Source organism: Pseudophryne corroboree, chromosome 5 (assembly GCF_028390025.1).
Source record: "Pseudophryne corroboree isolate aPseCor3 chromosome 5, aPseCor3.hap2, whole genome shotgun sequence".
Taxonomy (NCBI): domain Eukaryota; kingdom Metazoa; phylum Chordata; class Amphibia; order Anura; family Myobatrachidae; genus Pseudophryne; species Pseudophryne corroboree.
Genome location: NC_086448.1, coordinates 217397598 through 217413863, shown reverse-complemented (window position 1 = coordinate 217413863; position 16266 = coordinate 217397598). Strand labels below are relative to the sequence as shown.

Genomic DNA, 16266 nt, shown 5'->3' with positions numbered 1-16266 from the left:
GAGCAGTTACTAAGAAACGTTACGCTCTCCCTGACAATTCTGAAACAACATGGTTGGCTCCTAAATTTGCCAAAGTCACAGTTGGTTCCGACAACACGGCTGTCATTCTTGGGCATGATTCTGGACACGGAACTACAGAGAGTTTTTCTACCAGTGGAAAAAGCTCTGGAAATCCAGAACATGGTCAAAGAAATTCTGAAACCGGCAAGAGTGTCGATTCATCAATGCACCCGGGTGCTGGGGAAGATGGTGGCGGCCTACGAAGCCATTCCGTTTGGCAGGTTCAATGCCAGGGTGTTTCAGTGGGACCTGTTGGACAAGTGGTCCGGGTTTCACCTACACATGCACTGGAAAATAAGCCTATTTTCCAGGACCAGAATTTCTCTCCTGTGGTGGCTCCAAAGTTCTCGCCTCCTAGAGGGACGCAGGTTCAGGATCCAGGATTGGATCCTGGTAACCACGGATGCAAGTCTCCGAGGCTGGGGAGCAGTCACACAGGGTGAAAATTTCCAGGGAAAATGGTCAAGCCAGGAAGCTTGTCTGCACATAAACATTCTGGAATTAAGGGCCATTTACAACGGCCTTCTGCAAGCGGAATATCTTCTTCGCGGTTTGCCTGTCTTGATTCAGTCAGACAACATAACGGCAGTGGCATACATAAACCGCCAGGGCAGAACAAAGAGCAGAGCGGCGATGGCGGAGGCCACAAAAGTTCTTCGCTGGGCGGAAAAACATGCAAGCACTCTGTCAGCAGTCTTCATTCCAGGAGTGGACAACTGGGAAGCAGACTTCCTCAGCAGACACGATCTCCATCCAGGAGAGTGGGGTCTTCATCAAGAGGTCTTTGCAGAAGTGACAAGTCTTTGAGAATTCCTCAAATAGACATAATGGCGTCTCGCCTCAACAAGAAACTTCAGAAGTATTGTTCCAGGTCGAGGGACGCCCTGGTGACACTGTGGGTGTTTCGGTCGGTGTATGTGTTCCCTCTGCTTCCACTCATTCCAAAGGTGATAAGTATCATAAGAAGAACAAGGGTTCAGGCGATACTCGTTGTTCCAGATTGGCCACGGAGGGCCTGGTATCCGGAGCTTCAGGAATTACTCAAAGGAGATCCCTGGCCTCTTTCTCTAAAAGAGGATCTATTACAGCAAGGGCCGTGCGTGTTCCAGGACTTACCGCGGTTGCGTTTGACGGCATGGCGGTTGAACGCCAAATCCTAGCTCGAAAGGGTATTCCCGGTGAAGTCATCCCCACACTACTTAAAGCTAGAAAGGAGGTAACGGCGAAGCATTATCACCGTATTTGGAGAAAATATGTGTCTTGGTGTCAATCCAAGAAGGCTTCTACTTAAGAATTTCAGCTGGGTCGTTTTTTCCATTTTTTGCAAGCAGGTGTGGATGCGGGCCTAAAGTTAGGCTCCATTAAGGTGCAGATTTCGGCCTTATCAATTTCAGTCAAAAAGAATTGGCCTCCCTTCCAGAAGTTCAGACTTTCGTGAAAGGTGTGCTGCATATCCAACCTCCATTTGTGCCCCCAGTGGCACCGTGGGACCTTAACGTGGTGTTGCAGTTCCTTCAGTCACATTGGTTTGAACCTTTACAGAAGGTTGAGTTGAAATTTCTCACTTGGAAAGTGGTCATGCTTTTGGCCTTGGCGTCCGCAAGGCAGGTGTCGGAATTAGCGGCTTTGTCTCTCTAGAGCCCCTATTTGATCTTCCATGTGGATAGAGCGGAATTGAGAACTCGTCAACAATTTCTGCCAAAGGTGGTTTCTTCGTTTCACATGAACCAACCTATTGTGGTGCCTGTGGCTACTGAAGCCTTGGCTGAATCAAAGTCTCTCGATGTGGTCAGAGCTTTGAAAATTTATGTAGCCAGAACGGCTCGTATTAGGAAAACAGAGGCTGTTTGTCCTGTATTTTTCCAACAAGATTGGAAATCCTGCTTCCAAGCAGACTACTGCTCGCTGGATCTGTAATACGATTCACCATGCTCATTCTACGGCTGGATTGCCGTTACCGAAGTCGGTGAAGGCCCATTCTACCTGGAAGGTGGGCTCATCTTGGGCGGCTGCCCGAGGAGTCTTGGCGGTACAACTTTGCCGAGCGGCTACTTGGTCGGGTTCAAACACTTTTGCAAAATTCTATAAGTTTGATACCCTGGCTGATGAGGACCTCATGTTTGCTCAATCGGTGCTGCAGGGTCATCCGCACTCTCCCGCCCGTTCTGAAGCTTTGGTATAAACCCCATGGTCCTTATGGAGTTCCCAGCATCCTCTAGGACGTATGAGAAAATAGGATTTTAATACCTACCGGTAAATCCTTTTCTCTTAGTCCGTAGAGGATGCTGGGTGCCCGTCCCAGTGCGGACTCTAGCTGCAGTACTTGTTAATAGTTATTGCTTATGTTACACGAAGGTTGTGTTTCGGTTAAGATCAGCCTGTTGCTGATTTTGGTTCATGCCGTTAACTGGTGTTTAGTTAAAAGCCATGTTTTACGGTGTGTTGTGGTGTGAGCTGGTGTGTATCTCACCCTTGGTTTAACAAAAATCCTTTTCCTCGAAATGTCTCCCTGGGCACAGTTCCTATAACTGAGGTCTGGAGGAGGGGCATAGAGGGAGGAGCCAGTTCACACCCATTTAAAGTCTTAAAGTGCCCATGTCTCCTGCGGATCCCATCTATACCCCATGGTCCTTATGGAGTTCCCAGCATCCTCTACCAACTAAAAGAAAAGGATTTACCGGTAGGTATTAAAATCCTATTTTTTTTTTTGCATTTTGTCCGCAACAGTGCGTCTTAGATGCTAAGTAATGTAATAAGATGCACAAGCAGCTTCTGCTGATTAAAATGGTATACAGCATGTCTATATTCTGTTTGTGACTGTATTTGCATACAAAATGCTGCGTCAGTGTTTTCATGAAAGACACAAATGTGGCATTTCGGATGCAGATAAAGCAGCAATTACACACAGAATATATGCATATTGGATATCATTTTAATTGGCAGAAGCTGCTTGTGCGTCCTATTACATTACTTTGCATCTAAGACGCATTTTCACCAAACACCCCCCCCCCCACACAAAAAAGATGCTCTGCGCTTTCAAGTCCTGCCATGACATGACGCGACTTCAAGGGCTGTTTAGCGTGACTGCAGCAAGGATGTGAAAAGACACATCTGTATGCAGCAGGCTTTCCTGCCCAGAATGACAGTCCGCTAATTGCAGTTGCAAACTATAGTCACTTTAATACACTAAAATCTCTGATATTGGGGGTCATTCCGAGTTGTTCGCTCGCAAGCTGCTTTTAGCAGCTTTGCACACGCTAAGCCGCCGCCTACTGGGAGTGAATCTTAGCTTATCAAAATTGAGAACGAAAGATTCGCAATATAGCGAAAAGACATCTCTGTGCAGTTTCTGAGTAGCTCCAGACTTACTCGGCATCTGCGATCAGTTCAGTGCTTGTCGTTCCTGGTTTGACGTCATAAACACACCCAGTGTTCGCCCAGACACTCCTCCGTTTCTCCAGCAACTCCCGCGTTTTTCCCAGAAACGGTAGCGTTTTTTCACACACACCCATAAAACGGCCAGTTTCCGCCCAGAAACACCCACTTCCTGTCAATCACATTACGATCACCAGAACGAAGAAAAAACCGTGAGTAAAATACCTAACTGCATAGCAAATTTACTTGGCGCAGTCGCACTGCGGACATTGCGCATGCGCACTAAGCGGAAAATCGCTGCGATGCTAAAAAATTTACCGAGCGAACAACTCGGAATGACCCCCATTGTTGTACAGTTTGTGTAATCTGCTGTCTTGATTTGCACATCTGATGTAAAGCTGAATGTGTCCGTTTCTTGCATGAAATTGCACTGCGCAAACGCCAAAGGGTAGCGCATGCAATTGATATTGTGCAGAGTTATGTACAATTTGGAATCGTCCCTCCTGATTGCAGAATATATATTCCCAAATACGCCTGTCATGGGACATATTTTTTTTGCACCAGCTGTAGGGAAGTGCCCCTTTAAATACAGCAACTGAAGTTGCTGAGGATGCAGCAGCTTTGAGAAGTGCTGTATAGTAAATTTAGCCCCATGTCTCTTCTGGCTTGTGGTTATCATGTTTAGGGCCAATAGAGTAATACTTTCATGAGTGCTAGATAAGGAACAGTATTGCTGAGTCATTGAAAAGAAGATACTGTAGCAATCACAGAACATTGGATCTAGCTTGCTGACTATGCTAATAAGTAATTGCTGAGCATTTACTGATCACAAATTGAAATGCGCACAAAAGTTGTTTTTGTGCTTAAAGTTCCTATTATGCGAATATGTGCAGAAAGTTGTTGTGCATAAACAGCTTGTTTATGGCCTTGGTGTTTGTGCTGGGACAGTAATACCAGTTACTTTGGGGAGTTACTTGTAAGCAGAAAGTATATCGGAACAATATCTTCCCTGTGTTTAAAGGGATTCGACTAAGGTAGTGCGACAGCAAGTATATGTACTTTGTACTCTGCTTTGGTGCCTCACCATCGTTTTCTGAGCATCATGTACGGCTTTGTCTGTCTGAAACCCAGCCGCGAGGCTCGCCACAGGTTATATTACCACTCGGTTGGTGGTATGGACCCACCAACTGAGGGGGAATACCTGGCGGAGGTACGGAGTTATTTCACCGTCTGACGGGATTCTGGTATCGGTCTCCTGAACACCGGGATCCCGACAGCCGGTATTTCTCTGACGTCCTAGTGGATGCTGGGAACTCCGTAAGGACCATGGGGAATAGCGGCTCCGCAGGAGACTGGGCACAAAAGTAAAAGCTTTAGGACTACCTGGTGTGCACTGGCTCCTCCCCCTATGACCCTCCTCCAAGCCTCAGTTAGATTTTTGTGCCCGAACGAGAAGGGTGCACACTAGGGGCTCTCCTGAGCTTCTTAGTGAAAAGTTTAGTTTTAGGTTTTTTATTTTCAGTGAGACCTGCTGGCAACAGGCTCACTGCATCGAGGGACTAAGGGGAGAAGAAGCGAACTCACCTGCGTGCAGAGTGGATTGGGCTTCTTAGGCTACTGGACACCATTAGCTCCAGAGGGACCGAACACAGGCCCAGCCTCGGAGCTCGGTCCCGGAGCCGCGCCGCCGGCCCCCTTACAGAGCCAGAAGCAAGAAAAGGTCCGGAAAAATCGGCGGCAGAAGACATCAGTCTTCAACAAGGTAGCGCACAGCACTGCAGCTGTGCGCCATTGTTACTCAGCACACTTCACACTCCGGTCACTGAGGGTGCAGGGCGCTGGGGGGGGCGCCCTGAGCAGCAATGTAAAACACCTTGGCTGGCATAAATACACCACATATAACCCCCAGGGCTATATGGGTGTATTTTAACCCCTGCCAGAATTACCAAAAAAAAAGCAGGAGAAAAGGCCGCCGAGAAGGGGGCGGAGCCTATCTCCTCAGCACACGGGCGCCATTTTCCATCACAGCTCCGCTGGAAGGACGTCTCCCTGACTCTCCCCTGCAGTCCTGCACTACAGAAAAGGGTAAAAAAGAGAGGGGGGGCACTTATTTGGCGCAGTTTAATATAAATAGCAGCTATAAAGGAAAAACACACTTGATAGTTTTATTCCTGTATATATATATAGCGCTCTGGTGTGTGCTGGCATACTCTCCCTCTGTCTCCCCAAAGGGCTAGTGGGGTCCTGTCCTCTATCAGAGCATTCCCTGTGTGTGTGCGGTGTGTCGGTGCGATTGTGTCGACATGTTTGAGGAGGAAAATGAGATGGAAGCGGAGCAATTGCCTATTATACAGTTGTCACCCCCTAGGGAGTCGACACCTGAGTGGATGAGCTTGTGGAAGGAACTGCGTGACAGTGTCAGCTCCTTAAGACAGACAGTTGACGACATGAGACAGCCGGCTAATCAGCTTGTGCCTGTCCAGGGGTCTCAAACGCCATCAGGGGCTTTAAAACGCCCGTTACCTCAGATGGCAGATACAGACACGGATACTGACTCCAGTGTCGATGATGAGGAGACAAACGTGACTTCCACTAGGGCCACACGTTACATGATTGAAGCAATGAAAAATGTATTGCATATATCTGATAATACAAGTACCACTAAGAATGGTATTATGTTTGGTGAGAAAAAACTGCCTGTAGTTTTTCCTGTATCCGAGGAATTAAATGAAGTGTGTGATGAGGCGTGGGTTTCCCCCGATAAAAAACTGATAATTCCTAAAAGGTTATTGGCATCGTACCCTTTCCCGCCAGAGGATAGGGCACGTTGGGAAACACCCCCTAGGGTGGATAAAGCGCTCACACGCTTGTCAAAACAGGTAGCACTACCCTCTCCTGATACGGCCGCCCTAAAGGAACCTGCCGATAGAAAGCTGGAGAATATCCTAAAATGTATATACTCTCACACGGGTGTTATACTGCGACCAGCAATAGCCTCAGCCTGGATGTGCAGTGCGGGCCTGGCGTGGTCGGATTCCCTGACTGAAAATATTGATACCCTGGATAGGGACAGTATATTATTGACTATAGAGCATTTGAAGGATGCATTTCTATATATGCGTGATGCACAGAGGGATATTTGCCGACTGGCATCAAGAGTTAGCGCGCTGTCCATTTCTGCAAGAAGAGGTTTATGGACGCGGCAGTGGTCAGGTGATGCGGATTCTAAAAGGCACATGGAAGTATTGCCTTATAAGGGGGAGGAGTTATTTGGGGTAGGTCTATCTGACCTGGTAGCCACGGCAACTGCTGGAAAATCCACATTTTTACCCCAGGTAGCTTCTCAACCTAAGAAGACGCCATATTATAAGGCGCAGTCCTTTCGGCCCCATAAGGGCAAGCGGGCCAAAGGCGCCTCATTTCTGCCCCGTGGCAGAGGGAGAGGAAAAAGGCTGCAACAAACAGCCAGTTCCCAGGAACAAAAACCCTCTCCCGCCTCCGCAAAGTCCTCAGCATGACGCTGGGGCTTTACAAGCGGACTCAGGCACGGTGGGGGCCCGTCTCAAGAAGTTCAGTGCGCAGTGGGCCCACTCGCAAGTGGACCCCTGGATCCTTCAGGTGGTATCTCAGGGGTACAAATTGGAATTCGAGACGTCTCCCCCTCGCCGTTTTCTAAAGTCTGCTTTACCGACTTCTCCCTCAGACAGGGAGGCAGTATTGGAAGCCATTCACAAGCTGTATTCCCAGCAGGTGATAATCAAGGTACCCCTCCTACAACAGGGAAAGGGGTACTATTCCACACTATTTGTGGTACCGAAGCCGGACGGCTCGGTGAGACCAATTTTAAACCTGAAATCTTTGAACCCGTACATACAAAGGTTCAAATTCAAGATGGAGTCACTCAGAGCAGTGATTGCAAACCTGGAAGAAGGGGACTATATGGTGTCTCTGGACATAAAAGATGCTTACCTACACGTCCCAATTTACCCTTCTCACCAAGGGTACCTCAGGTTTGTGGTACAGAACTGTCACTATCAGTTTCAGACGCTGCCGTTTGGATTGTCCACGGCACCCCGGGTCTTTACCAAGGTAATGGCCGAAATGATGATACTCCTTCGAAGGAAGGGAGTTTTAGTTATCCCTTACTTGGACGATCTCCTGATAAGGGCAAGATCCAGGGAACAGTTGGAAGTCGGGGTAGCACTATCTCAGATAGTGCTGCGCCAGCACGGTTGGATTCTCAATATTCCAAAATCGCAGCTGATCCCGACAACACGACTTCTATTCCTAGGGATGATCCTGGACACAGTCCAGAAAAAGGTGTTTCTCCCGGAGGAGAAAGCCAGGGAGTTATCCGAACTAGTCAGAAAGCTCCTAAAACCAGGCCAAGTCTCAGTGCATCAATGCACAAGGGTTCTGGGAAAAATGCTGGCTTCTTACGAAGCAATCCCATTCGGCAGATTCCACGCAAGAACCTTCCAGTGGGATCTGCTAGACAAATGGTCCGGGTCGCATCTTCAAATGCATCAGCGGATAATCTTGTCTCCAAGGACAAGAGTGTCTCTCCTGTGGTGGTTGCAGAGTGCTCATCTTCTAGAGAGCCGCAGATTCGGCATTCAGGACTGGGTCCTGGTGACCACGGATGCCAGCCTGAGAGGCTGGGGAGCAGTCACACAGGGAAGAAATTTCCAGGGCTTGTGGTCAAGCCTGGAGACTTCACTTCACATAAATATCCTGGAGCTAAGAGCCATCTACAATGCTCTGAGCCTAGCAAGACCTCTGCTTCAAGGTCAGCCGGTGCTGATCCAGTCGGACAACATCACGGCAGTCGCCCACGTAAACAGACAGAGCGGCACAAGAAGCAGGAGGGCAATGACAGAAGTTGCAAGGATTCTTCGCTGGGCAGAAAATCATGTGATAGCACTGTCAGCAGTGTTCATTCCGGGAGTGGACAACTGGGAAGCAGACTTCCTCAGCAGACACGACCTCCACCCGGGGGAGTGGGGACTTCACCCAGAAGTCTTCCACATAATTGTGAACCGTTGGGAAAAACCAAAGGTGGACATGATGGCGTCCCGCCTCAACAAAAACCAAACAGGTATTGCGCCAGGTCAAGGGACCCTCAGGCAATAGCTGTGGACGCTCTGGTAACACCATGGGTGTACCAGTCAGTGTATGTGTTCCCTCCTCTGCCTCTCATACCCAAGGTACTGAGGATCATAAGAAGGAGAGGAGTAAGGACTATACCCTTGGCTCCGGATTGGCCAAGAAGGACTTGGTACCCGGAACTTCAAGAGATGCTCACAGAGGACCCGTGGCCTCTACCTCTAAGAAAGGACCTGCTCCAGCAGAGACCCTGTCTGTTCCAAGACTTACCGCGGCTGCGTTTGACGGCATGACGGTTGAACGCCGGATCCTGAAGGAAAAAGGCATTCCGGATGAAGTCATCCCTACCCTGATCAAAGCCAGGAAGGATGTAACCGTACAACATTATCACCGTATTTGGCGTAAATATGTTGCGTGGTGCGAGGCCAGGAAGGCCCCTACAGAGGAATTTCAACTGGGTCGTTTCCTGCATTTCCTGCAAACAGGACTGTCTATGGGCCTAAAATTAGGGTCCATTAAGGTTCAAATTTCGGCCCTGTCGATTTTCTTCCAAAAAGAACTGGCTTCAGTTCCTGAAGTACAGACGTTTGTCAAGGGGGTACTGCATATACAACCTCCTTTTGTGCCTCCAGTGGCACCTTGGGATCTCAATGTAGTTTTGGGATTCCTAAAATCACATTGGTTTGAACCACTTTCCACTGTGGACTTAAAATATCTCACATGGACGGTGGTAATGCTGTTAGCCCTGGCTTCAGCCAGGCGTGTCTCAGAATTGGCGGCTTTATCCTATAAAAGCCCTTACCTAATTTTTCATACGGACAGGGCAGAATTGAGGACTCGTCCTCAATTTCTCCCTAAGGTGGTTTCAGCATTTCACTTGAACCAGCCTATTGTGGTGCCTGCGGCTACTAGGGACTTGGAGGACTCCAAGTCGCTGGACGTGGTCAGGGCCCTGAAAATATATGTTTCCAGGACGGCTGGAGTCAGAAAATCTGACTCGCTGTTTATCCTGTATGCACCCAACAAGCTGGGTGCTCCTGCTTCTAAGCAGACTATTGCTCGTTGGATTTGTAGTACAATTCAGCTTGCACATTCTGTGGCAGGCCTGCCACAGCCAAAATCCGTAAAAGCCCATTCCACAAGGAAAGTGGGCTCATCTTGGGCGGCTGCCCGAGGGGTCTCGGCTTTACAACTTTGCCGAGCAGCTACTTGGTCAGGGGCAAACACGTTTGCTAAATTCTACAAATTTGATACCCTGGCTGAGGAGGACCTGGAGTTCTCTCATTCGGTGCTGCAGAGTCATCTGCACTCTCCCGCCCGTTTGGGAGCTTTGGTATAATCCCCATGGTCCTTACGGAGTACCCAGCATCCACTAGGACGTCAGAGAAAATAAGAATTTACTTAACGATAATTCTATTTCTCGTAGTCCGTAGTGGATGCTGGGCGCCCATCCCAAGTGCGGATTGTCTGCAATACTTGTACATAGTTATTGTTACAAAAATCGGGTTATTATTGTTGTGAGCCATCTTTTCAGAGGCTCCTCTGTTATCATGCTGTTAACTGGGTTCAGATCACAGGTTGTACGGTGTGATTGGTGTGGCTGGTATGAGTCTTACCCGGGATTCAATATCCTTCCTTATTGTGTACGCTCGTCCGGGCACAGTATCCTAACTGAGGCTTGGAGGAGGGTCATAGGGGGAGGAGCCAGTGCACACCAGGTAGTCCTAAAGCTTTTACTTTTGTGCCCAGTCTCTTGCGGAGCCGCTATTCCCCATGGTCCTTACGGAGTTCCCAGCATCCACTACGGACTACGAGAAATAGAATTATCGGTAAGTAAATTCTTATTTTTAACTGCATCTCTCATGTATGATGAAGGGTTCCCTTCAGATGTCACATTTAAAAAACTGTATATCTTTTATCACTTTCAATTGATTCTTGTTTCGTTATCATTCTGTTGAATTGCATGATGTTTTAAGCAAATACAAAAATGATTAAAAACAGGCGCTCTCTAAAGTATTAAAACTTTAAAAATACTGGAAAACCACTCCAAACTTCTGTCGTTTTCCTCCAGATCGGTGCACAAGTGTTAGCGTGGGGGTGAAAAGACACTTACATAGCAGTTCAACCTCGCGTTCCTTTAAAGGTATCTTTAAACAGGTTTGGATGAAATTGATCCTATCACAAACAGCAGTCGCACAGAATGACACTTTCGTTTAGTTTCAGTCTCGAATGCACTGAAAGGTATCTTTCAAACGATCCCCATATATAATAGGTAGGAGGCAGCCAAAACCACCGTGCATAAAAACATACACAGGTTTTATTCATACACTGGAACAAACATAAAAGTTGCAGCAAAACATGTCCAATGGAGGATAAATGTTCGTCACAGCATGGATAACTTCAACGCGTTTCAAGGATTCTTTCCTCTTTATCAAGAAGTGCTGTGAGGGTCCTGGCTTTCCTAAATTTATCCTGAGACGTTTTGAATCACATGACGATCTTGACCAATTCCAGACGAAGTCCAATCTCCACAAGGATGTATAACACCTGCTGAAGTGTGTTCAATCAGTGTGAGCATCACAACAACAGATGTACAGATCAGTATACAGATAAAACACACCTCATATATATATATCATATAAAACTCCAATCATATGACTCATGATCACCCGATGTTATAGTGGTAATATAACATCGGGTGATCATGAGTCATATGATTGGAGTTTTATATGATATATATGAGGTGTGTTTTATCTGTATACTGATCTGTACATCTGTTGTTGTGATGCTCACACTGATTGAACACACTTCAGCCTGGATTATGCAAATGCAAAGACATGTGTATATGAGCACCAGGTGTTATACATCCTTGTGGAGATTGGACTTCGTCTGGAATTGGTCAAGATCGTCATGTGATTCAAAACGTCTCAGGATAAATTTAGGAAAGCCAGGACCCTCACAGCACTTCTTGATAAAGAGGAAAGAATCCTTGAAACGCGTTGAAGTTATCCATGCTGTGACGAACATTTATCCTCCATTGGACATGTTTTGCTGCAACTTTTATGTTTGTTCCAGTGTATGAATAAAACCTGTGTATGTTTTTATGCATGGTGGTTTTGGCTGCCTCCTACCTATTATTTATGGGGATCGTTTGAAAGATACCTTTCAGTGCATTCGAGACTGAAACTAAACGAAAGTGTCATTCTGTGCGACTGCTGTTTGTGATAGGATCAATTTCATCCAAACCTGTTTAAAGATACCTTTAAAGGAACGCGAGGTTGAACTGCTATGTAAGTGTCTTTTCACCCCCACGCTAACACTTGTGCACCGATCTGGAGGAAAACAACAGAAGTTTGGAGGGGTTTTCCAGTATTTTCAAAGTTTTAATACTTTAGAGAGCGCCTGTTTTTAATCATTTTTGTATTTGCTGTATGTGTGTGGGGATTTTGGAGGGTGAATCCCATCGATTTTAAACGGCAGCATTAAACTGTAGCGCAGGATTACAGACGTATATAACTTTTGTGCATGATGTTTTAGTTATCATCACTTATATATGCACCAATAAACTGTATTTCTATATCTATATGTAGTACTGAGTCTGAGAGTATATTTACTGACTGGCATAGAATCATTTGACTGACATTGCTGGTAAACTAGAACTGTGTTATACCCCTTTTACACTGACAATTTTCTCCCGGGATTTTGCACGTGAACGCGCATCATCCCGGGATTTTTGTCAGTGTAAAAGGGTACACTTACAATTTCCCGGGACGAGCATCCTGGGATTTCAACCCAGGTCTCGACCTGGGTTGAATCCGGGACCATTCCGGGAAGCTGTGCAGTGTGAACGGGTATACCGGGTCAAGGCGACCCGGCACCCGTTCTCTGCATAGGAGGAGGCGGTGTTTGGAGAAGATTATCTCCAAGCACCGCCTCCGGTAGAGTCAGTGGTGACGTCACCGACCCAGCAATATGCCAGGTCGGGCCGCTAATGTAAAAGGGTCATTCCTGGGAATGACCCGAGCCTGCGAGTGTAAAAGGGGTGTGACACCTCGCACTCCCATCTCAGGTTTATGATGCAGAAATGATCACAATATATTTAATGTTTATCCTAGTTTTCCTAAGTGCAACTTTCAAATGCTCATTAATTGGGACCAAATGTGACACACTCACAAATAATTTGCATAGTCTTTATCTATTATTATTATTATTGTTTTTCTTTTGCTGAGATTTCCCATCTCTGTAGCTGTACATAGCAGCTCATATTCTATAATTAGAAAGCATAATTATGCTCAGTTTTACTAGTCATGTTTTTCTAATCTTCTAATTTATATAGAGCACAGCATATGTTTCGTCAAGCCATGCGTTCGCCCATGATCTGGTTCCACGTGGTACCAGCTGCCAACAAAGAACCATATGAACAACTATCTCAAAGCGAGAACAACAGCTACTACTCAACCCCACAGGTGCCCGATCATCAGCACATTGAGAAAAGGAACTTTCACAGCCCCGGTCCTGAGCAGACTCTACAGAGAGTGCCTAGATACATAAATCAGGCAGAACCAATGGACTCTTACCCACATCTACCTCATAGCATCAATTCAGCAGGAAAACCACCAACTGGCCTCATGCCATCACCACAGCGTGGTGTGAACTCTCCCCCACCAAGCGGTTATAATACCAAAAAAGGAAAGAAGCTTTATATACAGCTAAAGAAAGGTAAGATGGATAGTGGGTGACCCTCTGACAGTGCCTTGGATTCATGCTGACACATTGGTTGGCTATACAGCACTTCATGCTATTAATTAAGTGTTCAAGACATGATGTAAGCAGCATTGTGCATTTTTGTGAGCACTTGCCCTGTATTATTCAGTACAAATTCTCCATGGTGCACTTGGATATGGTAACAGAAGATCTCTGCCATGTTACGTAATAGCTCACTTTTTTTATTTTTTTTAAGGATTTAGGGAGTGCTTATTACCTAACTCAACAAAGGGTACCGCCATACCTGAAACATTTGTCTTACAATATTTTTGCTCATTAGAGACCTTCAATGACCATAAGATTCATAGATAGATGCTTTTCCATTTTAGTAAGTCACCAATGTTTCATGTTACCTACTTGTAGGTGAGTAGATTCCATATGTATATATTTAACTGAGCATTTATATATTAAACTATTGAGCACACGGGCAGAGATAAAGGGTATCCAGGGGAATCGACCATTCTGCTCTTATGAGAGGAAGCGGTCTGAAAGTGGGCATCCTCTCGCTTGGGGTCATAGGTGCCATCTTTGTAAAATGACCGGGTATAAGTGCTCACGTTACATTCCCTCTCCCGCCATATGACTGTGCCATGCATAGATATTGTTAATGACAGTATACTGTGACAGCATGCTAAGAATGAGCCCAAATCTGTAAAAAAAAAATTAATAAATAAAATTCTCATAAGGTCTGTTTCTAAACGGATCACATTTAAGTCTCAGTTCTAGAAGGTTGCAGTCTCTTTTATTGTCAGAAATATTACGGACTGCATCAATTTTTAATTTAAATGAATAAATGGGAGAGTATACTACTGGGATTATGTGAATAGACAGCAGAGATCAGGAAGGTCACATGACGCTTCACGTCGGTATTATGTGCATATTCCACTGCTGACAGTCTTACTTTGTCTTCTGTCAATCTCATTATCACCCCTCTCCCTAGAACAGTTTATCAGAAATAATTGACTACTCAGATGTAGAGGAAAGATCATTTTATCATGATGGAAATGTAAATATATAGGTGGTCCCCCTGGAAATCTTTTTGTTTCCTCCCTCATCTCAGAGTTTTAGCATTGACTGCTTTTTATGATCCATAACCATGTCTATTACATCCGCGTTAGACATACAGTAATTGAATGTTTCCAAGTAGATTAGAAATGTAATGGAAGTTGCTCTTGTAGATAATAGTTTCTAATTTTAATTACAGAAATAATTATCTATGTCATTGAGAGATTTACAGCAGGATACATGTTTGTACGTGATTCATAGATACATTTCGTAGTTTGCCGTTTTTGTGACCTGTACCCCCAGAAACATTTTGTGCCTGTGATGATCATTCTCCAGTAAAAATCTGTAATGATTGACAGTCCTTGTGTTCCCAGGGGTGGCGGCAAGCAATACATAGCAATGCAAGTAACCATAGATCTGATAATGCCAATGATCATTGAGATAATCACACTAACCCGAGTATCTAACACAGGGCTGTCCAACCTGTGGCTCTCCAGTTGTTGTGAAACTACAAGTCCCAGCAAGCCCTACCACAGTTTTACTATTAGGGATTGCTAGAACTGTGGCAGGGCATGCTGGGTTGTGTAGTTTCATAACAGCTGGAGAGCTGCAGGTTGGCCAGGCCTGATCCAGCGGATCAACAGATTCTCTTACCTGCATCTGGTGTTCCGTTAATAGGGTGATATATCAATCTCATCTGTCAATTTCAGATTTTTTTTATTATGCATATACAGTAGCATCATTAAATTACGCAATGTTTTACATATGATGTTTTAATCCTCCACACTTAGGGGTATATTTACTAAGGTCCCGATTTTGACCGAGATGCCGTTTTTTCTTCAAAGTGTCATCTCGGTAATTTACTAAGCAAAAATCACGGCAGTGATGAGGGCATTCGTAATATTTTGGAAGTCCTAGGAAAAAATCACGAATCAATACACCATCGGTCAAATACGCCTGCAATTTGGTAGAAATCGGTCATTTACTAAAAAGTGCAAAACACAAACACTGCCGACAATAGCCAAACACTGCCGTGATAAAATACAAATCGTGAAAAAGTGCTAAAAAAAAACAGACCTGCTTTTTTATCCCGTGTTTGTATAGGCATGCACGGATCCATGAGATCCGTGCATGTTTTTCAGTGGGAAGGGGGGGGAAATGTTATAAATTTTCAGAAAAAAAATTGCGTGGGGTCCCCCCTCCTAAGGCAAACCAGCCTCGGGCTCTTTGAGCCGATCCTGGTTGCAGAAATATGGGGAAAAAATGGACAGGGGTTCCCCCTTATTTAAGCAACCAGCATCGGGCTCTGCGCCTGGTCCTGGTTCCAAAAATACAGGGAACAAAAAGAGTAGGGGTCCCCCGTATTTTTGAAACCAACACCGGGCTCCACTAGCTGGACAGATAATGCCACAGCCGGGGGTCACTTTTATACAGTGCCTTGCGGCCGTGGCATCAAATATCCAACTAGTCACCCCTGGCCGGGGTACCCTGGGGGAGTGGGGACCCCTTCAATCAAGGGGTCCCCCCCCCCAGCCACCCAAGGGCCAGGGGTGAAGCCCGAGGCTGTCCCCCCCCATCCAATGGGCTGCGGATGGGGGGCTGATAGCCTTTGTGAAAAGTGATTGATATTGTTTTTAGTAGCAGTACTACAAGGCCCAGCAAGCCTCCCCCGCAAGCTGGTACTTGGAGAACCACAAGTACCAGCATGCGGTGGAAAAACTGGCCCGCTGGTACCTGTAGTACTACTACTAAAAAAATACCCCAATAAAGACAACACACACACACACACCTTGAAAGTATAACTTTAATACATCCATCCACACCTCCATATACACATACTTACCTTATGTTCCCACGCAGGTCGGTCCTCTTCTCCAGTAGAATCTATGGTGTACCTGTTGAAAAAATTATACTCACATAATCCAGTGTTTTCGGCTCCTCGGTAAATCCTTTTGT

At 45.9% G+C, this 16266-nt stretch overlaps 1 protein-coding gene across 17 annotated transcripts in view; it reads left to right on the top strand.

The window, feature by feature from the left end:
• Positions 1 to 16266, top strand: part of PARD3 (par-3 family cell polarity regulator) — a 919963-nt gene that overhangs the window by 484494 nt on the left and 419203 nt on the right. For all 17 annotated transcript variants that reach the window (XM_063922114.1, XM_063922110.1, XM_063922109.1 and 14 more), the window contains one exon: positions 12878 to 13260. In XM_063922114.1, the coding sequence (XP_063778184.1) occupies positions 12878 to 13260 (383 nt within the window). The remainder of the gene's footprint in view (positions 1 to 12877; positions 13261 to 16266) is intronic.